Genomic DNA, 26,299 nt, shown 5'->3' with positions numbered 1-26,299 from the left:
TATAGTATATAGTTATATATATACTAGTATATATACTAGTATATATATACTAGTATATAGTTATATATACTAGTATATAAACTAGTAAATACTAGTTTTCAGTAAATTAGGCTGAATTTCCTGTCACTATAGAAAGATGGGGACTCCAGAGTTTTATAAATTTATTTTTTAAAATATTACTTTTTGCATATCTAACAGAATCACATGTTCTAAGGAATAATTTTACTTAGATCTTGGCTCACTATTCTTGTCATAGTAATTTTGAAATCCCTTAGATGATCCTTTTAACATTCAAGTTTTTTAATTTCTTTAAATTATCTCTTTCCATGACCCTGTTTTCACTCAACTACCATGTTTAGATCCTAGAACTTATAGTCACTAATTACTGTATTCTCTATGCCTTTGTCAACTTGTTACTTTATTCTGTTATTTCAACCTCCCAAACTTCTACTTCCCACCTCTAGTAAATAGCTCAACATATCTTCAATCATACTATAATCTATAATTGATCATACCACTTTCCCATTGTTTCTCAACCTTCATTTTCTCACTTTGCTCTTTACCCATATCTCTATGTCTTTTCTTTAAAATCATTCCCTTGAATATACCAACACCTTTTCCTTTCTCCCACTTTGTTGTATTCATCTAGGAAAATCCCAACTTTCATTAAATTCAACTCTTGTCTACTTAGTGATAGCACCAAGGCTAAACATAATTGAAAATACAGAATCATTTGACCAGTCTTACTTAAATTAACAGACTTCAACTGACCTCTTTAAGTACCGTCTAGCCATCTTTCTAATAATCTATTCACTCTGCCACTTCCCTAAGTGTCTATTTTATACCTTCTTTTCTTTCCTCAATCTAATACTCTTTCCCTGTGACCCTGCTTCCTATTTCAACTTTTACAATGCTCCTCCTATATATCTAGCAAACTACAAATATCTGGACCTTCATAATCTATCCTTTCTCCCACTGCTATTACGTTTACACGTTCATCTTTAAAACTAACTTCATTTGTATACTGTATTTATAGCTCCTCCTTCTCCCTCCTGCATCATATTTGTCTTTGCATTAACAGCCCATTTCTCCATCCCTCTGAGAGCAAGACTCTCCAACAGTTGCCTTCAAAATTCTCACTATATTAAGTTCCTCTCAACCATTCTCTTTAATACCTCTTCTCATTTCTTCCATTCATCGAATCAGTTTGTCAAGAAGAAATCTGTCAAGAACAGATCTGATACATTTCACCACCCCTTCCTACCTGAGATACCTTCATTTGGCTTCTACCTCTTCTTCATATACCTGATATCTAAAACTGAGCCATGTCCTAGGCTTCACTTCTCCATACTTCTAAATTATATCTTTAAAATTCCTATTTTCCTTACTTTTACAATGCTTTGAGGAAAAAGCTGTGATTCACAACAGCATTCCAACAAAGACCAAGTCTTTGGGCATTGATTCTGGTCAAGTTATTATTATATACTCACAGGACAGTATTAGTAAGAATTAAATATATCAGTTTCCTTCTTAACACATAGATGAAGGTAATTTCACTAAGATAACAGATTTTGTAAGGGAAACATTTACAACCTTAGGTGATAATTTGATCGATTTGGGGGCACCAAAATAAAAGTCTAAATTAGGGCAAGATACAAATTCCCTCAAGCGGGGGCAATCTCCCACTACTTAAAAACAACAACAACAACAACAAAAACAAAAAACCAACAATAAAAAACAAAATTCATAGCCAGACAAATATAACCACTCCTAAAATAATTATACGAAGTAAGAAATAATATTACTATAAAAAAGCATGTTTAAGTGCATTGGTATGCAGGTTAAGAGTGAAAAAAGGGCAGTATCTGTAATCATAAAAGAAAATTTCTTCAAAATTTTATGCAATTATCAAACTACACTTTCCAAATGTGGTAAACATAAAAAAAATAAGAACATTATTTTATTGGAAAGAAAATAATTTATTATATATGAGGAAGAGGATTAAAATACATGTAATATATCTCCAATAAACTGATTTAAATGCATATAGATTTAATTTTTAAATATACTTTAAAAGCTGTTACGCACAGTTCCATAATCCAGGTGTCACTTTCTTTTCCTTAAAGTTGGAAAGCAGTTGGAAGACATGGAATCAAAAGGAACCTAAAACACCATAAGAGTTCATTAAAAATAATTATGATTATAACGCAGTTTATTAGTTTTAAAATAACTAAAAGCTAACATGTTTATATTTAGAAAATTAGTGAATCATGTCAGTACTAAAAATTTTTAATTGTCTAAATAAACAGCTTATACAGAAACTGATTAACATTAAAAAAGAACCATTTTAACTGTCTCTACAAAAACAGCAATTTCAATATCTATAAATTTTTATACTCTTGAGTGATTAAAATTATTAACAGAATTTTTATTGTTTTCCTAGTACTAGCAATAGCACGATTTGCAAGAAATGCAGAGGCTCCAATTCTTGATTTTCCTACATAGAGAAGGTTGGATGGCTAGGTTGTAGTAAGCATCCAACCATTTTAATCTAACAAACTAGTATCCAAACTGGTCAGCCCTTGGAACTACTAAAGACACCTTTTCAAATTAGTCTCTTGGTCCCATTCCCAGAAATTCTGATTTATTAGTCTCAGGTGAGAGTCCAGGAATCTCTGAATATAAAAATCCTTCCTCAATAGTTCTCAACCTGGGTCACACATTAGGAAGTTTGAAATACTCCAGGATCTATGCTATACGCCAGACCAATTAAATCAAAATGGGGAGAAACCCAGGTACATTTTAGCCTTTTCTTCCCTTCATCAGTTTTTAAGTTTCCCAGGTGATTCCAAAACGTGGCCAAGATTAAGAACCACTGTTTTGGGTAATTATGGTCATCAGCCAGTCTGGAAACCACTGTTACTACATATACCTACCAGATTTTTTTTTTTTTCCACTTAATGTGCTACCCTGAGTCAGTATTATATTCTTCTTCCCTCTGTTCCTCTTTTCTCATTCCTTTTGTTTTGTTTAGAAAAAGAGGGGAAAAAAATACTTCTACTTGCTATCTGTCTCAAAGGAAATATCAATAATAAAACCTCAGAAGTGAAGTCTGCTATTCTTACTTGGAATTTACAAAGAAATTCAGTTATTTTAATTTCCAATATATACACTTTTTTAAAGAAAAAATCCTTTCCCCAAACCAATTTTACAATACATTATATAGAACACCTAAACCAGATATATCATAAAACAGAAAGCATATGTTATTGAAACAGGTTTAGGAAATACATAAATATAAGAAACAAGACTAAATTCTGTGTTGAAGCAGATGCATACATTCTCCAAGTACATAAGTTGACCTGATTCACTAACTTTCCCTGGAAAAATTGCATAACCTCAAGAACAGCATAGAAAATTCAGCAACAGATCTAAAAAACATGTAAGCGATTTGTCCAGTCAACATTGATAATTTTAGAAATATCTCATTGGATAAATTATAAAAAATTATTGCTTAATCTGAATCAATGAGTAGGGGAGGGACAAAACATTTCTAGGAAAAACAGAAAACACTGCCCCAAAAAGGATACAACAAGAAAGGATACACTTTGTATGACAGTAATACAGCAGTATTTACGCAGGAATGCTTCTAAAGAAGAACAGCAGAAGGCAGTTTAATTTTTTTTCTCAGTTTTCACACACTAGATTTATAAATAAATGATTTTTTTTTTAAACACACACTGAAAACTGTTAATTTTTTAACTGTTCCATTAAGGTATTTGTAAGAATTCTGACTATACCAGTATAGATACCTCACAAAATTCAAGTATTTAAAGCCATTTCACAAAAGAAATAAACACTAAGCAAAATTTTTCCTTAGTTATGTGATTTTTTTTAGCTTAACACCATTAAAGTTGACTGAGTTACTTCATATCCTTCCAAATATAAAGGTAAAAATATTTAACATAAAACAAAAAAACGTTTCCACTCAAGTGTCTTAAATCAAACAATATAACACAAACTTTGAAGTTTAAAACGGTTAATTCTATCTTTTTTAACCATTAAATTACTTAAGAATGCATTAAAATTACTTGTTTGAAAGGCTAAAGATTTCATTCCACAAAAAAAAGGTAAATATTTCCGTGACATGTGTAATTAGTAATGAAAATTCAGAGGCCCTGTTAAGAGTGACCAACATGTCTTGGCTGGGTGGACATTTTCCCAGCATCAGCACAGGAAAACTGGCATGATTGACTTCACAAGGTTCCTACTCCAGACCTACTGAATCAGATACTCTGGGTGAGGGTGAAAAGAAGCCTAGCTAACTATTCTATCAGCCCTTCAGGTCACTGTATATATGTTAAAGTTTAAGAACCACTGCTTTCTTGTAGGTTGAAAAAGTTCTAAGACAAAGACATATTCCCCTCATAAATCCATTCTCCAAACTTAATTTTATATACAGATTGGCTTTAGTCTGTAGTTACAATTTTGAAATTTATTGGGAATTAGTTGCATAGTGAAACAAAGAGAGTGACAAAGACTTGGATGGATAGATGGATCAAATGACTAATTATCCTTTAAAAACCTTAGGAGATACCTGAGTTATAAAAAAGCAGGCTTTTATACTTCCTTTATTTTATCTCAAGAAAGTCTTGTTCTTTCATTATGTTATATCCACACTTACCTTCATTAATTTTTAACACTTCCTTTTTCCTTCTTTTGAATCTTGTTTTGGTCTAGCAGATCGAGCAAACTGCTAATATTCAAAAATTAAGGTTCTTTCACGAACAGGACAGTAATTTTCTCTAAATAATTATTAAGAACTACCTAATGTACGATAGGAGTAGTTTTTAAAATCTGTCTCTTACACTTGTCTTCCTACTCTCAGCCATTTGTCAAAAAAAATTTTTCTTGAGTGCCTCCTACCTGCTGCCCATGATTTACTAAAGTAAGAAATGTACCTTTCCTTCATAATTTTTTACAGCTGGACCTTGACTCCATCTATCCCACTGATTTCTATTTTGCAAACTACATTAACTACTAAAAGCAGAATGTTTAACCAATGATATATTTTGGTCATTTAAATTTTCAAATAGATATATGAATTATACTATAATAAAACAAAACAAAACTACAATGAATCATATCTTTTTTAACGACTCCAAGTGTATTTGTAGATACTGTAGTGTTTTAGGCTTAGCCTAAAAATGTGCTTCTGAGGTATATAAGTGAAATGTTTAGACATGGCTAAATTTTAATACCTTCATGCCACTGAGGTTCCTTTATTTACACCCATGTGACCCAGTTAAGTATGTTTATAACTAATCTCAAGCCAGGTTGTTCAGTTTTCTAAAGGATAACTTAAAAATTAGTTTCAATAAGCACCTGGGTGGCTAAGTTAAGTGTCTGCCTTAGGCTCAGGTCATGATCCCAGAGTCCTGGAATTAAGCCCAGCATTGGGCTACCTGCTCAGCAGAGAGCCTGCTTCTCCCTCTCCCTCTGCTGCCACCCTAGTTCTGTTTGTGCTTTCTCTCTATCCCAAATAAATAACATCTTAAAAAAAAAAAAATTAGTTTCACATACCCTTCTACTAAAAAACACACTGTCTTTGGAACGGATTATTTAAAGGATACAACCACCATAGGTTTTCCAAAAAGAACATATCCATTAGCTTCCTTTAAGGCTTTTGCTGCTGCTTTTTCATTTGGAAGTCCAATGAAAGCTTGTCCTTTCATGCGACCTTCTTTCATCAAACGAATATCAAACCTAGAAGTGAAGAAGAAAAAGAGATTTTGATTTGAAGAGTATCAAACAATTCTAATCACAGGAAAATGTGCTGAACATTTAAAATGTTTGCTATTTCAGAATAAAAATGACCATATTGTCTGATTAGAACATTACTCAGACTTTCTAGAGTTATGTTTTGTATACTGTTCTAAAATTGATTCTAAGTAAGTCTGATAATGAGCTTATACCTATCCTTCAAAACTATGTTGTGTATTTATATAATTTAAAAATTATAATACTAAAAACTATAAAAGCAAACTTAAATTTTTACTTCATATTTCAATGTTTAAAATATTTCATACAGCCAACTCAATATTATCCACCCAAGAGACAAAAAACAACTACATAATGAGAATAGGAAGGCTGAGAGGAACCAAAGAAAAGTAACACAGAACTTCAGCGTAGGAAATGACCTTATTTATCATCTAGTCAAAATCACCATTGTACAGAAGTCTACAGAGAGTGACTTCTTCAGTCATAAAGATAGATAAAATTAGAGCAAAAACACAAACTAGATTTTTTTATTCCAAATGTAATGTTCTATTATTCCATAACATATTCATTTTTTAATACTTTTGGGAAAATGATATTCAAAAATCAGAAAAACCAGACCATAATTTACAACTAAAGGACTTCCTACAATCACAATAGTCTATACAGAGCATTGAAAAATGCAGCAATTTTTTAAATTCACACTAGTCCCAAGAAAAACAATTTATTTATGATTTTGATGTACATACAGCTTTCTCCATATATAGAATTACTTCCCCCTCAAATTCTAATTGCAGCAATACTAAAAATAGAAGAAATGGATGTATACAAATACTTATGTAAATGAAACATTTCATACATATTTTTTTTTTCTGTTTCTTATAATCATGATTCAAAGGTAGCAACAAGAAAAAGGACCAGTATTTTACAAGAGTAGCAAAAGAAACTTTTGGTATACTGCTAAGAAAAGAGATCTACTACTACTGTGTATAAACAGGCCAGATAAGACTTAAATACTAAAATAAAACTTAGTTCCAGTTAGTCCTCCATTTTACCTCCAACTCAAAGTCTGTCTCTTTACCTTTTCTACTTTTCCCTACTTCTAACTTATATGGCTGAGGGTCTTAGATACTTCGCAGCCAACTAATTATGGCAATTTAAAGAATGAAATTCTAACTCTAAACATTAGCTTTTATATTGTTTACAAATCATATGCCTCTCTTTTCCTCTCACAAAATTGGGAGACTTGGTTAATGCAGATTAATTAAAAGAAGGGAAGTTACTGCCAACGTTAAGAATCTGAAAAGTTTTGCCAGACTACTATATATATTCCTGAATAGGTCATTAATGCAGTAGTTTTCAAAGTATAGTCTTTGGACCAGCAGCTTTGGCACCATCCATGAGCTTTTTAGAAATACAAATTCATAGGCCCTACGTCAACCTAGATGGATCCAGGAAATGGTTTTACTAAGCTCTTCGGGTGATTCTTATGCAGGTTAAAGTTTGAGACCCACTGCTTCAGAACTGGGCATTAAGGCTGGAATCTATGCTCTTTGTATAAATAAAGTTTTACTGGAACTCAGACATAAGTATTAGTCTATTATTTATGCCTGCCTTCATGTTACAAAGATAGAACTGAGTAGCTCCGACAGATACTATATGGCCTATAATAAAATAAAAATATAAAATGTTTACTATCTGTCCATTTACGAAGAATTCTGCTGACTAATGCTATAGTTATCTAAAAGTTATGCCACAGATAAGAGCAATTTTTTCCTGTAATTGTTATCTCTAAAGGGAAAGTGCTGGGATTAAATAAAGGGCTAATCTGTAACAGATAAAAACAAAACATAATTTGAGAGTATGACTCACATTATCCGTTGTGTTTCTGATGAAAAGTCAACATATCTCCCAAAAATATATTTAAGGTCCTAAAATTTTAATAAGAAAAAGACAAGTAAGAAGGTTCAGGGGGGAAAAAAAAGTAAAATAGTACAGTCAATTGACAAATTTCAATTTACCTTTTCTTGAACATGTTTAGCTAAATTCTTTACATAAATTCTACAGTTTGGTTCACCCGGTTCGTAACTTCTGAAAACTGAGAGTGTTTCCATTTCTTATTTAAAAGCAAAACAAAAGGAGGACACACATTAGGATATTTTCATTAATTTTCTCAAAGAAAAACTGTAAGAACATTCAAATATAAGTGTTAAATAGAACAAGCATTATAAAAATAAACCATAACCATTAATAGCAATGTTATTAATAAATATACTCATTAAAAATCTGTATTGATAATATGAAAATAAACTTAAAAATTTCAGGTCACCTAGAATAACTAAAATCTGTTCAATAAAATATCTACTATTGAAACTCCTTTACGATAAAATAACCTTATTAAAAAAAATAAAGCAAATAAATGTTATCAATCATTTGTGTCACTGTCTTGCTTAAAGTTAATTTCCCAAACCACCAGGTACCAACACAGTCAAATGTAAGAAACCTAATTTCATACAAACTGTGGCTTCTGAATCCCTATACCACTACTTGTAGTATCAATAATCAGTTCCTGACAACAGATGTTCTATGTAAAAATGCTAGTTGGAAGTTTATTTCCCATTATCACGAGAAATACTATAAAATGTTACGAGTCAATCTAAAACCCCTAATTTCCTAAAATGTACTAAACAGAAAAAATTCTTTTAGAAGTAAAAAAAACTATCATGTTGGGATATAAAATCCTTAAACACAGATCTTCAATTACCAAATAATTGAAACTGTTTTTTTTAAAACAACTGCTTTGCATGTTTCTCAAACATAGAATTGTAATGATATATCCACCGTATTTGGAATACAAAATTCCAGACCATAGACCACTTGATTTTTTAAAATATTATATATAAAAAGTTTTAGGAATGAAAACAAAATTATTTTTTCCAATCATAGATAGACTGAAAACACTTTATTGAGACACATTTTCCTCCCTACAAAATATGGGTATTAAAACCAAAAGCAGGGTGCCTGGGTGGCTCAGTTATTAAGCGTCTGCCTTCGGCTCAGGTCATGATCCTAGGGTCTTGGGATCGAGCCTCACATCTGCTCTGCGGGGAGGCTGCTTCTCCCCCTACCATTCCCCCTGCTTGTGTTCCCTCTCTCGCTATCTCTCTCTCTACCAAATAAATAAACAAAATCTTCACCAAAAAAAAAAAAAAAAAAAAGGCAGTGATTAAAAACATTATTTGGAAAGAGGTTTTGAAATGTATGCCTTAATTAGGTAAAGAACATGAAGAGATTTGTTGTTTCTGATGCATCAGAGAAATGGAATAAGCACCGGTCTATTTCATGAAATTACCTTCTCTAGAAATTCTGCCTTTTTCCAACTCCCTTCTAGAAATACATTCTGATGGCATTTCATCACAGTCCTCTTTAATCTCTTCTGTGATGTTCAAATTAGGTTTAGGGAAGATTTTTCCAAATCCTACATTGGGTGCATCACCTTCAGCAGCAGGTAAATCTAAAAGTTAACATTAACATCAGCCATTAAAAATTCCCTCCCTTCAAAACAGGTTTTGTTTTCCATTTTTAGTCTTTAAAATATCTTTTGGTACTAAAATTCTTCAGTGTTTTTCTCAATGCTTTAGAACCGAGTAAACAAACTTTTTCTGTAAAGGTTTAAATAGCAAATATTTTAGGCTTTGCAGGCCATGTGATTTCTGTCATGGCTATTAAAACTCTGCCACTGTATTATGCAAACAGCCAGATGCAAACAGCCAGACAATAGCTAAACAGCCAAATGATTGCTTTGTGGTGCTACTCATAGGGCCTGCAAGGTGGAAAGAAAATGAATTCATTTTCAATGTATTTAGTCTGAGGTACCAGAGGGACACCTCAAAAAGATAAAATGTATTGGGCAAGATAGGCAGAATGTGCGCGTGCACGCGCGCGCGCGCGTGTGTGTGTGTGTGTGTGTGTGTGTGTGAGAGGGGGTCAATAGTATTATGTTTAACCTGTCCACTTTGAACTATTAGTAATTATATGAAAGAAATTTGTAGCAAAGGCATTCATTCTGTAATGAAATGTGGTCACTCAACATTATTTATACAATGGATTTGAAGACTTCATAGTGCTACACCAAAATATAATTAAATAGCCTTCAATCTTCAGTCTTATCAAAGATGATTAAAAGATTAAGATCAGCACAAATCCTGAAATCGTAAGACAAATGGAAATTTGAGGATACCAAAAAACCTTCATCAATCCTTGTCCCACCCTCCCACCAAAAAGAAACCAATTTTACTCCTGGATCCTATAAGAAATAAAGAAAAACAAGTATTCACACTTTAAAAATTACTCAACTGGGAAAATTCAAAAACACTGCAAATTTCTAATTTTAGCAATATAATGGATTTCATTTATAAAATATGAATTTTAGCTTCAGCAAAAATTAAACTGGCACAGTAAGGGTAAGGTTAAATATTCACTAGAAAAATTCTAGTCATACTACCAAAAAACAAAAAACTAAAAAGCTATGAAAATGATGCAAAGAACATCTAAACTTAGAGGATTATAAAGTCTCTTCATCATGTTGAAAAACTGTTGTACAAATAGATCTCCTGTGGCCTGGAAGTATCAATAAGAGAAAAACTTAAGACTACTTCTACTGTTACTTCAACATTACTACCAGACAGGGATGTTATGGTAGGGCTGTCACCATCTCATAGTGGTCTAGACCCTTGAGTAAATTAAGTTTAAAAAAGTAAAAATTAGTGTGTAGGTGACTAACATGAAATAAGAAACAAAAATATACAAAAAGAAAAATATAAATATTGAAACAAAAAAGGAGCTATCCGTGCCCTACCTATATTCATTTATTCAACAAACAATAATAGCTAATATTTAGATATATGCACCATGCCAAGCATTTTACTTGGATCATTTTGTTTGTTTCTCACAGCTGGTATTTATCAGCTGCTCTTATGTGATAGGCACTGTGTTCTGGAGCAGGGGTTCTGCACATGCTACCCCTCTGGTAGAGATTATGATCCAATGGCTAACCCAAGGCCACCCCTAATGGCGGCAGGCCAAGACAAGAGTACAGATGGAGGCCTCATACCATACGTTGAAATATTGTAAAGTTAAAAATCAAGTTTAACTGTTAAATAAAATATGTTCTATTCTCCTCAATAATAATAGGGGAGCTATCTGAAAAGGCAATACCTTCTCATTAACCTTGAAAAAGAGGAATTAAAATCAGTTTTTCCACTCACTACATTTCCAACACTTACTGGAACTCTAACTGCGCAGTCACACAAATGCTCAAAGATATATATGCAAAAATATATGTTCCAGTAGTTTCTCAGATAGTAAAAAAAACAGACAATCTTAACTTCTACCAACAGAGCATGATTACAGATTGATTTAACTGTACTATGTAGTATTATGCAACCATAAAAAAAGGTACGTATTTTTATGTTGATACATTAAGCTACTCCCTCTGGACTTTAAACTCCTAAAAATCAGAGACCACATTTAACTTGTTCTTTAGTGCCTAGCATAGAGCCTGCTATACTGTATGCTTTCAATAAGTCAATATTAAGTCAATGGCAAACACTACATAAAACATTATGCCCACTTAAAACTAGAGGAGAAAATGTGTTTACACATGTATAGAGAATAAGGTCCAGAAGAATAGCTATATTCTAAATTATTAACAATGGTGGTGGGACAGAGGACAGTGGGGTTTGAGGTGGTAAAACTTTTTAAATTTTTTACTTTATATGCTTTTTGTTACCTTTTCTGTAAGTTTGTATTATTTATGAAATTAACAAAGGAATTTCACTATAGTATCAAATTAATGCCTAAAATTAACAGAATATCTGCAATTTTAATAAATTGTCTTTAAAGCTAAGAACAGTACCTTAGTAATTAATCTCCAATGTCTTTTGGATAAAAAATAAAAATTTACATGAAATCTACAATACACACAATAGTCAGTTTATTTCCTCATCTATAATACAAATGTACTAATAAAATTACAGAACATCACATCTAACAATGAAAAAATAAATCACTAGCAGAACTACTTCATTGTATTTTTAGTGTCAATATCAGCAAAAACCAGACTCCATTTTCACCCTAAAATTCATTTCTAGCAAAAGGCAACAGTGATGGTTTCATCATTAAGCATTAATTTTAGTTATATGAAAAAGTTCAATATGGATAATATTCCACAATATTAAGGAAGATTAACTGCAAATTTTAAAAACTTAATTCTAACACAAAAAGCAGAATGAGAAGAATTTTTACATAGCATATTAGAGAACTAGAATATGCTTACCATAATTTTGTTCTTCACAATTTTGTTCTTTTTCTAGATCTTTCTTAAATGCAGATGGCATGTCAGTAGATATATGAAATTCAATTTTCTTACTACCTACAGGTTGTGGTTGGTCAAATACATCCGAAGGTAACAGAACTGGATGTAAACTGCTGTTTATAAATAGTGACAGCATTACTTTCCAACTGCAAATAAAATCCTAAGTAAAACATTATGACTATTTACCTTAAATTAACACTGACAAAGCACTCATTATACTACAAGCATTGCACAAAATAACTTACATTTAATACTTCAATAAACCCTAATAAATTTTCTAATATACATACTATTAAATTACTAGTTAAACAAGGAGACTGGATTAAGGAATATCACTCACTAAATGACAGAAACAATACTTGAGGACTATTGATTCCAAACTTAAGGAAATTTACCAATATACAAAGACATTCTTCTGTTCAATATAAGAATTTTTATGTACTATATTCTACACTACTATATAATATAGCTATGCTGTCCAACAGAATTGCCATCTGCCACATTCGTCCTAATGAGCACTTAAAAATAGTGCTGTCCAAATTAAAACATATAAAATGCACACCGCTATGACAACTTTGTACAAAAAAAGTGACACATCAATAATTCTTTGTATTAATTATATGCTGGAATAATATTTTGGATATAATGGGTTAAATAAAATATATTATCAAAATTAATTTCATCAGCTTTTTAATCCTTTACTGTGGCTACTGGAAAACTGAATTTGGCTCATGTTATTTAATTGTTCAGGGGTGCAATAGGTATTAAAAGCATGGAACTGTGGTATCAAGACATACACAGGTAAGAAACATATACTTAATGTGAAATTTAAAAAAAACACAGATTAAGGATTTATTCCTTCAAAATGGAAAAAAAATTTCTAACAAACTCCTTTCTCAATTTATGAAGTTAATTACAAGTTCAAGAGAAATTTATACTGTAGAATAGCTAAATGAAACTGCAATTAACATTAATTTTATGTGATTAATATATTAAAATATATAGAGTTCCATGGCAGACAGGTAGGTAAAATGTCTGTCATTAATTGTTTATAAATGACATGAGTTAAGCAAGTAGACAAAGTACACAGAAAATCCTTATTTCATAAAACAAAATTACCTGTGCGGAGCAGATGAAGGTGTTTTCAACATATCCTTTATTTTTCGTTTTTTTCTCACATGGTGCTGCTTTACTGTTTTTGGCCTTTTGGGCTGAAGATTTGCTAGTTCCATCAGTTTAGTCATTCTACATTATGAAAAGGGGAAGTAAAAACAGAAATTCTTCATGTAGAAGCATATAATATGAACTAAAAATATAAATCATATATATTACAAATTATGATTTATATAGCAGAAGTATAGTTTCTAAGCCATCAATTAAAATAATTTACAATAAGCTCAAGTTCTGAATTTCCTAGGCCAACTTTCACCTTTAAAGGAACTGGGAATTTATTTAATTTCAATTTATCTTTTTTTTTTTTTTTTAAGATTTATTTGATACAGAGAAAGAGTGTGTGTGTGTGTGTGTGTGTGCGCGCGCGCACACATACACAAGCAGAGGGAGGGGCAACGGGAGAGGGAGAGAGAGAATCTTAAGCAGCCTCCCTGCTGATTATGGAGCCCAATTCAGGGCTATCTCACAACCTGAGATCATGCATGACAGGAGCATAAACCAAGAGTCAGATGCTACTGAGCCACCCAGGTGCCCCTCAATTTATCTTTTAAAGATATGTTTTATTATGAAAATTATTAGTTGTCTAAATAAAATGGTTGTATTTGATGCCAGAAAGTTGAACAGGATACAATAATACAACCTAGGTAACTTTACTGCCTTTCTTGACTGATAGTCAAAAGACCTTATAAATACAGTGTAATTATTTTGATTCTTATTCTAATTAGAGTCTAAACTGAAGTTATTTTAAAGCATTTTCATAACTGTTGCACATGAATCCTTATAGAAAAAGGATAACTTGAACAAAGTTTCAATACTATACTCTGAAGCAGCTTTTTATAAGTAACTATCAAGGTGTGATAATTGATACATTGTACCTAGTTTATCTTCATTACCAGTGTAAAATTTTAAATAGGTCCTGTCTAGGCATTTTTGTTATCTTCCATAGAATCAAACACAGTGTTCCTACAGAGCACAAGCTCAAAACCACTAGTCACAACTCTATTTCTACAGTTACATTTGTGAAATTTAAAGGCAAAATAAAAAGGGAGAATGTGGTTAAAATAAGCTTTAAACCAAGTGAGGAAAAATGTAAACATACGAATGTGGTTAAAATAAGCTTTAAACTAAGTTACAAAAAATGTAAATACATGCTATACATTTGTAAAGCTTCTTAACAACCAATGTTTGCCAAAAATTTTATGAATAAATCCAGTTACACAAAACATGTTTCTATTTATAAATTGCTCACCCAGAATATACTAAGCCTCTCAACAGTGCCAGGCATAAATTAGATAACCAATAAATATTTGCTGAATAAATAGTATGGTTTTGTTTCGTTTTACGTTTCCATAAGATAGTAGAAAAGCATGAAACCAGAGACTGTTTCTTGGAAAAACTTTATTCTCATTACTCAAGATGACTTACTTGCTGAATTCTTCACTATTTCCCTAAATGGAAACCTAAATAAACAAAACACCAAAAAAAGGTTTCGGCCAGTCTGCATAAAGCATTCCTGAAACTGCTATCACTATTATTATAAAGAAAGTAAAATTTACAGAAGTTACGTAATGAACCCAAGGCAACACTTTATACTGTTCTTTATTTATCAACAAGTTAAAGTTATAGTCTATCAAGAACTGCCAGACTTCCTAAATGTCTCTCTTCAAGACACTCTATTCACCCCATTTTTGTAATTTTGGCTCCATCTACATTTTTATTTTAACTCTTTCTCTAGAAAGAATGCATACTGAGCAACTACTTAAGTTAACATTGACTCAATAATAGTCATATTGTTGCTGATTATTTGTAAATATTGCTTGGATTCTCTGCTTGGGTTTTGATTCATGTCAACCACTCCTGTATCGGACTTCTCAACATAGTTACCTAAGATTCTTAACATTTGGGGTGCCCAGCTGGCTCAACTGGTGGAGGATGTGACTCCTGACCTTGAGGTTGTGAATTTGAGCCCCACACTGGATCTAACAATTACTTAAAAATTAGAAAAAAACCTTAAAAAAAAAAAAAAAGATTCTCATCATATGCCGATAGTGGTCTTCCAGGCTAGGGGTTGTCAAATTATAGCCCTAGGACCAAAGTCAGCCAGCTGCCTCTTTCTGTGAACAGAAAGTTTTGCTAGAACACAGTCATATCCACTCATTTAGGCATTATCTGTGACTGCTTTCCTACTACAACAGAACTCTAGCCCTATACAGAAAATATTTACATATTCCTGTTCTAGGCTATGCTGTAAATACACCTAAACATTATTAACAACTTACTACTTCTCACCAGAATCTTTAAATAAAATACATGTATGGTGTCAAGAACAACCAACAACAACAACAAAAATTCCTCTGCATTAGTTACTATGAACTATTTTGTATAAAATCCCACAGAAATGCTCTGGAAATTTATTCTAAGGTGAATAAAATTCAGGGGAATAGCTGAAAAAAATATGGATACAATCTATTCTTATTCTTGTTATTTGAGATACTTAAGTTTTATAAAGTCTTCACAGAGAATTAGTGAATAATGAATCAATGCCCCTACCAGAAAGTCAGGATAGGGTTCCTGTAAGCCTATGCTCTAGCATTTCACCAACTGATCAACACACACCTTGTTTCCTGTATGTTTTTGTTTAAGGACATCTTGTTTTATATACTGCTGTTTCACTAACATTGAATTCACAGACAAAGACTTTAACTCAGGCTTGAACAAGACTTATCTAACATGTTTTCTCCATTAGGCACATCACAGCTTTCTTGATTTTGGAAACATCAGACGGTACCTCAACACTATGCTTGGGGACCACTTTAAATAGCAAAATCACCAGGGTACCTGGGTGGCTCAGTGGGTTAAGCCTCTGTCTTCGGCTCAGGTTATGATCTCAGGGTCCTGGGATCGATCGAGCCCTGCATCGGGCTCTCTGCTCAGCGGAGAGCCTACTTCCCCCTCCCCCACTGCCTGCCTCTCTGCCTACTTGTGATCTCTCTCTGTCAAATAAATAAATAAAATCTAAACAAACAAACCAAAAAAAACAGCAAAATCACCAACAAAAAGCATAAAAAATGTGAAAGGCTTGGTATTAAATAGACCACAAAAGGGATACTTGCTTACGGTACTGGAGCTGACATAAGAAGACTGCATGTCACTCTGTTCTACCTCATCTAGGAATGTGCACATCAAGCAACTCAAATTTTTCACCATTCTGTGCATGCCCACATTGGCAAAAGACCATAAAAACACTGTTAAGTATTGATTTGGGTGTTATAGATAAATTTTAGTATGTGGACAATTCTCAAATACGTAATCCAAAAATAATGAGGATCAAATACACTTTATAATACCATAATAATTAATCTAAAAAATTACTTATGATCCAAGAATTTTTCCTTAGGTCTAGTTATACATTCTCAGATCTTAATCTATACCTATTATAATATGCTTGAGGCGTTGGGGGGTTGGGAGAAATTTTAATGACCCCAAATTATGGAAGAATTATAAGTTCTTATAATTCTTCTAAGGTAAAATTTAAGAAGAGCAAAAGAATCTCTCTCATATTCTATTCCTGAAATCGAAACAAATATTATTTGATATTGCAAACCTCTGTCGGTCTTCATCATCACTACTCTCGTATTCTGATTCTATACTTGATAATTCCTCATCCTCATCTGGCAAAGGAGGTTCCTCTGGTGGCTGAGGAGATGCAGGTGGAAGAGGTGCATGTAATGGCATATAATCTTCATACTAATTAAGAGAAAAACGGTAATCATATGGTAATCTATGATATTTATAGAACAGAAAAACCATCTCCATTCAGATACTCTATTCTCATCTCTCTCCCTCATGACACATTCAACACATACTGAGAGAACACCTGCTATAGAAGACTGCTATTTGATTACAAAACTTGTTTCCTCTTCCTTGGCACCTAGCTGGAGTAAATTTCCAAACCTCCTTTATAGCTGGATTTAACCGTGTAAATGAGTTTTAACCAACAGAATGCTAGCATAAAAAAAATCCATCCATAATCCTCTCTTCCTTCTTGATCTGCAGGATGTATGGTAATGCCTTCATTATTCTGGGATATGCACATAGTGAAAACAAGTTAGGTCTTCTGAATGACTAAGTAGAATGGAAAGTCATCTGCCCTACTTTTGGAATGGAGTTGACATGCACAAGAAATAAGTTATGCTGGGTTAAGTGACTAAGATTCGAGTTTTATGTTAATAGCAGCCTAAACTTAACAGATATACCTGTAATGTGCCAGATATTGAAGTGTTGGGATTGCAAAGAAAAATAGTGCCGCTAGTAGTATATACATCAGAAAAAGCAGTCAATATGCAATACACAACAGAAAAGCCAATTTTCTGTTTAAATGTTAGGACTCAAAATGATTTCTCATTGCTATTATCTAGACAATTACCAAGTACTATAACAAAATAGTAAGTAGAATAGTTCAGTAGCAGACATAGACTACTATCTAAATTACAGATATATTTTCACAGTAAATTCTGAATAGAATTCTTCTCTTCTGCAAATGATGCTCTCTATATGCAATAAAACCAGAACAATGGAAATTTTACATAATTAAGTTTGTTAAATGCAATTATTTTATAAAATGCAAGAGCACTGTGGGTCAAAGGACTGAACACTGGTAGAAATGAGAGCCTCTATTACCAAAAGCATCTTTTTCACCTTCTAGCATTCTCCACTTAACTATTGTTAGTATGTTAACTTTATACTGGTCCCTTACTTTCAATGCATGTTAGAGGTTAGTGGCTCAGTATTTGTGAAGGTTAGCCTCAACAATCCCACCTCAGGAAGAGAAGTTGTGAATCTTCAAAAAAAAAAAAAAATTTTTTTTTTTTTTCAAAGACTTATTGAGACATCTGGGTGGTTCAGTTGGTTAAGGGTCTGCTTTCGACTCAGGGTATGATCCCAGGGTCCTGGGATCAAGTCTTGCATCAGGCTCCTTGCTCAGCAGGAAGCCTGCTCTGTCCCTCTGCCTACCACTCCCCGTACTTGTGCTCTCCCTATCTAGCTCGCTCTCTCTGACAAATAAACAAAATCTAAAAAAAAAAAAGATTTATTTATTTATGGGTGGGGGGCAGAGGGAGAGGGAGTCTTAAACAAGACTCTGCACTGAGCAGAGTCCAATGAAGGACTCGATCCCATGATGCTGAGATCACGATCGCAGCTCAACCAACTGCACCACCTAGGTGCCCCATAAATCTTTACAATTGTTAAGATATTTCTTACCATTGGAGGGCGTGCAGTAATTGGTCCAAAAGGTGTGGGTAAATTCATTTTATTCATAAGATGAAGCACCTGAAAGCAACAAAACATTGAAAATCACATAGTAAAATAATTCAACTCACATATTTTGTGTACTTTAAAACTCTGCTATAACTATACTCCTGATTTGGTGCAAAAGCTGGCTACTTCTTGCTTTATCCCAGAATGGGGCTGTTACCAGTCACTGATGTATCTCAGAAGATTACCCTTTCTAAAATGCTTGTCAATTATATACTTATTCTCATTATTAAAAATACCATGTTCTTGCAATGTAAATGCTACCAAAATGTTTTAGCTTTCTTCCAGTTACTATGAATTAAATAAGAAGCATATTAAAGAAAAGAAATATCATCTATAGTTTGTACTTAAAAGTATATTAGTACTGTCAATACTTTCAAGCATTTGCTGAGGGGTCCCCTGTTTTTTCCTTTAAGAAAGAATCTCCACATTAAAGGTGTATGATCAAGTAACAAAAATTACCAGAAGTTACACTTCCCAAATTATCTTATGTTTATTAGTATTAATACTAAACATGTTAACAAGTTTAAGCCATAGTTTATAAAAACCTTTACTCGAATGTAGTAATATTTCATTACCTTTTGCAATGGACTTAACTTCCAACCAGATACATATACTAAACCCTAACCAATGTGATGCTATCAGGAGGCAAGGTCTTTAGGAAGTAATTAGGTCACAAGGGTAGACACCCATGAATGAGATTAGTGTTCCTTATAAAAGAGACCCCAAAGAGCTCTCTCCTTTCTTCAGCTAGGTGAAGATACAAAGAGAAAACAGCCATTTGCAACCCTGGAGAGGGCCCTTACCAGAACTCAACCTTGCTGTCACCCTAATCTCACAGTTTCAATCTCCAGCACTGTGAGAAATAATTTTCTGTTGCTTATAAGCCACCTGGTCTATGGTACTTAGTTATGCAAGCCCAAACTGAGAAGACACCTTTAAGATAATTGCAATACCGTTACCTGTTAGAATTAGTCTGATTAATGCTATTATGAAAAGTAAAGAAATCAGCATGAAAAATAACTTATCAAGTTATTCAAGCATTTATTTTGGGAAAGTAAGTTTCATTCTACTTACCTGTACATAGAACTTAGGCACACTTGCCAAAGCATTTACTATGTTTGCTAGGATTGTGCTTGAAGGTGGTGGGTACATATACTTGAGGCATGAATTCAGAGGGAAAGTCAGCCTAAAAAAATACTTAAAATGCTTATCATGTTTTAGTAAGTTTCATATCAATAACATTTTTACGTAACCTGATGAAGTACATAATTGTTCAAATAATTCAGCACTTTTAGATTTACCTTGTTCCTTATAATCCCAAATAAGTACATTTAAGAAAACAATTGCTTTGAAGTCCCTGAGTAGCTCAGTTGGTTGAGTGTCTGCCTTTGGCTCAGGTCATGATCTCAGGGTCCTGGGATCAAGCCCCTAACCCCATCATTGGGCCACTGGGCTCCCTGCTTAGCAGGGATTCTGCTTCTCCCTCTCCCTGTCCCCCACATCCCCCCATGCTTGTGAGCACACACACTCTCAAATATGTAAAATCTTTAAAAAAGAAAAAAAAAACTTGCTTTCTGATTGCACTAAAGAAAAATAAGGTATTTCTTACCAGAGCTTATTTTATAGCTCTTAACATTTTAATGGACCCAAATTCAGTGACAGACTCTAACAGCTCAACATCTTTAACCAACATATTGACTGACATAATAAAATATCCTTTAAAATATCTTATTGCAATACACACACACACACACACACACTCAGAACAACAAATCAAAAAGCTACAAACACAAACAAAAAACACTGACCCATGGTTTGGTGCAATTCCATTTTCTATGGTTAAACAACCAAGTTCTTTCTTTTCTTTATCATCTTCCACAGGGTCATCACATCTATAAAATACAGAATACAAGTTGATCTTATCTTTAGAAATAGAGTAAAAAATTGAGGGTTTGTTAAAACTCAGACTGCTAGGCCTTATATTCCCCTTTCCATCCCCAAATTTTAATTTCAACAGGACTAGGGTAAAGCCCAAGAATCTGTATTCCAATCAAGATCCTACATGATGCCATTGGCCCAGGGACACTCTGAGAATCACCAGTGTAAGGCAAATTTGTAAAGTTTTTGTAACTACAAAGAGTTACTGCTGGGAACCAAAAACCAGTCTTTGATTTCAAAGGGCATGCCTATCCATGACACCCTGCTATCTGTAATACAAGGATTTTATACTAGTTATATTCCTCCACTTAAAGCCGAATACTTTTCACCCCACCCTCTTCCCACTTCACACTGATTACTTCTTAATATTAAATCAATACTCAGATTCCTAATGCATAATTAGGAACAAAAATAAATATAGTGTACTAGATTCAATAGAGACATGTATCATTTATTATGTCAAATTATTTACCTGCTAGTCTGAAAACAACCCAACAACAATACAATTGATTAAAAAAAAACACTTTAAAATGTTAGGAAAACCTAACTACATACCTTTTCTTTTTTTCAGTGTCTGAAGGGGGACATGGAGAATGAACTCGATCTTGCTCCTTTGCAAATTCAACAACTAAAGTATGACCTAAAAGTTTCAGCTGATGTAGTCTTGTCAATGCCTTCAGTTGGAAAAATAAGAGTAAAATATTTTATAACTGCATCAAAAGTTGCTTGTTAGAGAACATTTCAAAATAGTTTTACATGATCTTTGTGAATGCTGTTAATACTTCCCTGGCTATTTTTTACCCATTTCCAATCTCAGGGTGCTTAGCCTTTGTCATTTACTAAGGGACTGCTTCCTACCACTTAGTAAAAGCAACATCTGGTTAAATCCAAATCTCCCTATAACTAGGCAGCTGAAAATCGTTAGAAAAACAAACATAATCAGTCTGGACTCACTTTAAACTCATGATCACAACCACAAATTTGGAGATGAAACCTAAATGATGCCACACTTACCACATTTTTAGTTAATTTCTTTCTACTAATCTCTAAGATATTATTTTGTATTTTCTCCTTGTTCCTCAGCCTCACAACATTCCTTTCCCATTCTTCTAGCCTAGGACTTTGCTTCCTACTTTGGGAAAACCGAAACAACCAGATGAGAATTTCAGATTCCCACCCTAATGCCTATCTACCAGCTAATGAATCCACATATTCAACCTTCTATTATTAAGTATTAATTATCCACATTTTTATTTAAATCCAGTTACTTGACTTGTATACTAAATCCCACCCTCTCATCCACGCATCATCTCTTTTCAACTCTTGTTTGGGGAATGTTCTTAACTACATTACTAATTTTCTGACCTGTACTGATTCATCCATATTAGCACACAAATATGCTTCTACTTCTCCCACCCTACTTTGTTCTTATTCATCTATTGATCCCATTTTGCTCCTTTCCCCCTCTTTAATTACAGTTGCAGTAAAACTCCTTAAGAATTATTTATCTAAACCAGGGCGCCTGGGTGGCTAAGTCTGTCAAGCAGCTGTCTTTGGCTCAGGTCATGTTTCCGGGGTCCTGGGCTCAAGCCACACATTGGTCTCCCTGCTAGATCCGTAGCCTGCTTCTCCCTCTCCACTGTTTGCCCTCTCTCACGCACACTTTCTCTCGATCTCAAATATATAAAATCTTAAAAAAATTTTTTTTTCTAAGCCCTCTAAAATTCCTCTCCTCCCATCCAGTCTCCAACTCAAAGACAACAAATTCTGTACTGCCAAGCCAATGGTCTATTTTCAGTCTTCATTTTTATTGCATTTAACACAGTTGATCACTCCCTCCTTGATGCATGTTCTTCATTTGATGTTAAAACATCATACTTTCCTGCAGTTTTCTTCCTAGCTCACTGGTTTCTACTCCTTAATCTCTTGGCTTTTGCCTTTTCAAACTCTAAATGTTGGCATACTCCAGGGTTCTATTATTGGTCCTCTTTCTAGCTTCTATCTTAGTGATCTAATCAGCATCCTAAATTTAAATCCCAATGCTGTGCTAACTCCCCACTTCTTAACCTCAGCCCAAACCTGCTCCAAAGTTCAAGAAACCATATCCAAACTACCAGACAGCTCTCCTAAGTGTCTAACAAACATTTCAAAATTGCCATTTCAGAAAATGGACCACTGATATTCTATCCTCATCCCCCCAAATGTTTTTTATGTGGAGGCTTTCACATTCAGTTGATGGTAATCCCATTCTTCCACTTACTCTTATCAAAAATATTGGAAACATAGGTTAAGACTTCTTTCCCACATTGCATACCCAAGCCATCAAGAAATTGTTTGCTTCTACCTTCAAAATATATCCAGAATCTAACCACTTCTTACTAACTTGGTCCAAACACCTATCGTCGACCTAAATTACCACCTTAACCTTTTTAGAGATTTCCCTGTTTCTACTCTTCCTGCCTCCCATCTCTTCTCAACACATCCTTTTAAAGATATAAATTAGATTATGTTACTGCTTTGCTCAAAATATTCTAGTACCTTCCCATTTTACTCAAATGTAAAATGTAAAATCCAGGATCTTTAGAGTACCTACATGATATGGCATCTATTACTTCTCTGACCTCAAATTCAAATTACATCCTCCTCATTCTGTCTGCTTCAGTCATTCTAGCTTACTTGAACATAACAGGCATTCTCCAATACTAGTGCCCTTATTCCAGCCATTAATCAGACTAGAATGTACTTTCTCCACATATTCCCTTAGCTAATTTCACCTCCTTCAAATTATTACTTAAATATGACCCTAATTACCTTAACTACAACTTAACCATCCCCATCTCGCACTCTTGATTATACTGCTCTTTTTCCTTTTTATTCCATAGCATTTATCATTTTCTAAAATATTAAACAATTAAGTTTATTATTTATAATCTGCCTCCCCTTTTGAGAATATGAGCCCCAATGAGGACATAAATTTTTATTTCCTTTTTTGTAAATATTTTATTAACCGATTTATCCCGAGACCTAAAGCAGCATCTACCACATTGTAAGCATTTAATATTTTTTAATAAATAGACCTATAAGCCTTATTTAGGACTACAGTTTTATTTTACCATCTTTATGCATCCTTATTTGATTGTTTCATTTTAAAATGTTTCAATAATTTTCAAGTCCTTAAATCAATTCTAGACTTCTTCATTACCAGTGAACCTCTGATTGTCTGAAATACAGGGCATCTGAGCTCAACTGCTTCAACTTTCTTGTTGGCAAAATGGGTACCAAACCTATCCTCTTCAAGGATATACAGTTTTTCACTTTTAATGTTAACTAATTTACCCATTTTGCCCAGCTACTTACTTTATTCTTAAAGATTTCTCTACCCTTGTTTTTTAAAACAAGTGCAACGTAACCTAAAAGCCATACTAATGCTATTATCTTCTCATTACTTCTCTACTACAAACATTTCCCAAAGACACTGACTGGCTCCACATCCTCTTCTCTAAGTTAATGTCGACCATAAAACAACGTGGGTTTCATTACCATATTTTATTTATAATATCTTATGCAATATTTACAAGAATTTCTTCTGAAAAAAAAATCCTATAATGTTAAAAAAATACATACAACATGAAAGTCTTCTATAATCCCACCTTAACAGAAAGATATTTATTAACAATTTGGTGTACAGCTTTGCCACATTTTTTTCCTATGCATAAACATAGGTACTACTGGATTTCCAAAAATCCATTACATCTCATACATAATGTCTGCCCACTTTATTCATGTACTCTATCAAGGCTACATTCCTTACTAATATATATTGGTTTGACCGTCATTCTTTGAAAGTAGTACAGGCTACCGATATACTATAATATAAGCTGTCCCTTCCCTTTATTGATGAGAATTTGGGTGATTTCTATTGTTTCACAATAAAAAACCTTTTACTGATTAGACTATTCATTCCTCATTTTGTGTCATCACAGTACCTCATCTTCTTAAAACTCTCTTCTCTTTGCAACCATGAAAATTTCTTTTCTAGTTCAACTTTCTTTTTAACTTCTCCCTCCCATTCTCCTTTCCTGGCTTGTCTTCCTTTGGGCAACCATATCCATTCACCTGATTCAAGAAACTCCATTTTTGACCCTGTCTTTAGAGTCATATTTTTAACTATATTAAAAATATTTCAGGGGTGCCTGTGTGGCTCAGTTGGTTAAGCATCTGACTTCAGCTCAGGTCATAATCTCAGGATACTAGGATTGAGTCTCATATAGGATTCCCATGCAGCAGGGAGTCTGCTTCTCCTTCCTGATGCTCTGCCTCTCTCTCAAATAAATAAAAAAAATCTTAAAAAAAAAAATTTCCAGGGGCACCTGGGTGGCTCAGTGGGTTAAATCCCCTGCCTTCGGCTCAGGTCATGATCCCAGGGTCCTGGGATCAAGCCCAGCATCAGGCTCTCTGTTCAGCAGGGAGCCTGCTCCACCCCCACCCCCTGCCTGCCTCTCTGCTTACCTGTGATCTCTGTCTGTCAAATAAATAAATAAAATCTTTAAAAAAAAATTTTTCCATAGAAACAACTCAACTCTTCAAAGTTAATATGTAACATTTGAATTCATTATCTACCTTTCCCAACATCCTTTGAATCCTGCCCTTAATGTCAGGTAATGTAATAACCCAATACCTCAGTCCAAAATCTTTTGAACAAAAATTAATTAACAGGAAATTGCTGATAACTTTAATAGTTAAAAAAAAAAGTCATACCTTTATAGCTGCTTTTTCATTAGGGAAAGTAGCAAAAGCTGTATGTTTCTGAAAAAGAATTAAGGTACAAATTACTTCTGATGCAGTATCAGGTTTTCGTAAGTCTGACTTTACCAGCTGACAGTTATTTCACAAATAAATCAAGTCATGGAAAGGGATGGAAAATCAAGACCATTATAAATTTATTAATTTCAGTACTGTGGTTCTAAATCTTTTTTGGATCAGAGTTCCTTGAGATGATAGCTATGTAACCTTTTATATAAAGGTGTACACACACACACACACACACACACAGGATGCTTTATATACACTTTCAAATAGTTCAAGATACCAGAAGTTTAAAACCCTACTCTACCAAAGGACAACCCTTAAACAAAATATCTTAAATTTATAATACAGATTTTCCCTCTATACAGCCAAATACAAAGTTTAAAAATGTTTACCACAGAAAACCATTCCTCAAGTGCATGGTGCCTTTGTCTGTTACCCCTGCAATAAGGGGTCAGTGGGGGAAGTCTATTTTAAAATATAAACTGTAAACAGTTTAAAGACCGTCAGGGAAAAAAAAAAAAAGGTAACTCAAAGGTAAATGAATCATTACAACGGGTAATGTTATCATTCTTAACAGCGCTTATTAAAACATTTACAAGTTGCTTGAGTATTTATATCACACATTCTAGTTTTGTCTAATCTGATCCAAGATGACATAATTAAGAGTACTTAAACTGAACACATAGACTATTTGTATTTTCTGGTGTACCTGACACATTGATCAAAATTGTCAGTCTTCTCAATAATTCTCAACCCTGTTTGCATATTAGAATTACGTGAGGAGACTAAAACCACTGACATTTGGCAGAATCACAGACCCAGACCATCTTGCAGAAACTTCACATCACCATCACTATTTTTTTTTAAAGATTTTATTTATTTATTTCACAGACAGAGATCACAAGT

The 26,299-nt window shown here is 33.4% G+C and overlaps 2 protein-coding genes across 4 annotated transcripts in view; both read right to left on the bottom strand.

Annotated features, from left to right (window-relative positions):
* LOC111142811 (pancreatic alpha-amylase) overlaps positions 1 to 2,133 on the bottom strand; it is a 41,285-nt gene extending 39,152 nt beyond the window's left edge. The window contains exon 1 of the mRNA XM_022496129.1: positions 2,089 to 2,133. Within this exon, the coding sequence (XP_022351837.1) occupies positions 2,089 to 2,096 (8 nt within the window). The 5' untranslated portion in view covers positions 2,097 to 2,133. The remainder of the gene's footprint in view (positions 1 to 2,088) is intronic.
* LOC111142813 (RNA binding region (RNP1, RRM) containing 3) overlaps positions 72 to 26,299 on the bottom strand; it is a 27,400-nt gene continuing 1,172 nt past the window's right edge. Inside the window, exons 2-15 of one of the 3 annotated variants that reach the window (XM_022496133.1) lie at positions 25,343 to 25,390; positions 21,140 to 21,258; positions 20,455 to 20,538; positions 19,721 to 19,832; positions 18,590 to 18,658; positions 16,932 to 17,074; positions 13,274 to 13,399; positions 12,116 to 12,264; positions 9,131 to 9,292; positions 7,800 to 7,894; positions 7,651 to 7,709; positions 5,634 to 5,766; positions 4,685 to 4,756; positions 72 to 3,649 (exon numbers count right to left, since the gene is read on the bottom strand). In XM_022496133.1, the coding sequence (XP_022351841.1) occupies positions 4,697 to 4,756; positions 5,634 to 5,766; positions 7,651 to 7,709; positions 7,800 to 7,894; positions 9,131 to 9,292; positions 12,116 to 12,264; positions 13,274 to 13,399; positions 16,932 to 17,074; positions 18,590 to 18,658; positions 19,721 to 19,832; positions 20,455 to 20,538; positions 21,140 to 21,258; positions 25,343 to 25,390 (1,359 nt within the window). In that variant the 3' untranslated portion in view covers positions 72 to 3,649; positions 4,685 to 4,696. Of the gene's footprint in view, positions 3,650 to 4,684; positions 4,757 to 5,633; positions 5,767 to 7,650; positions 7,710 to 7,799; positions 7,895 to 9,130; positions 9,293 to 12,115; positions 12,301 to 13,273; positions 13,400 to 16,931; positions 17,075 to 18,589; positions 18,659 to 19,720; positions 19,833 to 20,454; positions 20,539 to 21,139; positions 21,259 to 25,342; positions 25,391 to 26,299 lie in introns of all 3 variants that reach the window. The other 2 variants (XM_022496132.1, XM_022496131.1) reach the window with 2 other exon arrangements.

Source organism: Enhydra lutris, unplaced genomic scaffold, assembly GCF_002288905.1.
Source record: "Enhydra lutris kenyoni isolate GAN:26980312 unplaced genomic scaffold, ASM228890v2 scaffoldscaffold9, whole genome shotgun sequence".
NCBI classification, from domain to species: domain Eukaryota; kingdom Metazoa; phylum Chordata; class Mammalia; order Carnivora; family Mustelidae; genus Enhydra; species Enhydra lutris.
This window is presented reverse-complemented; position numbering and strand designations above follow the sequence as displayed.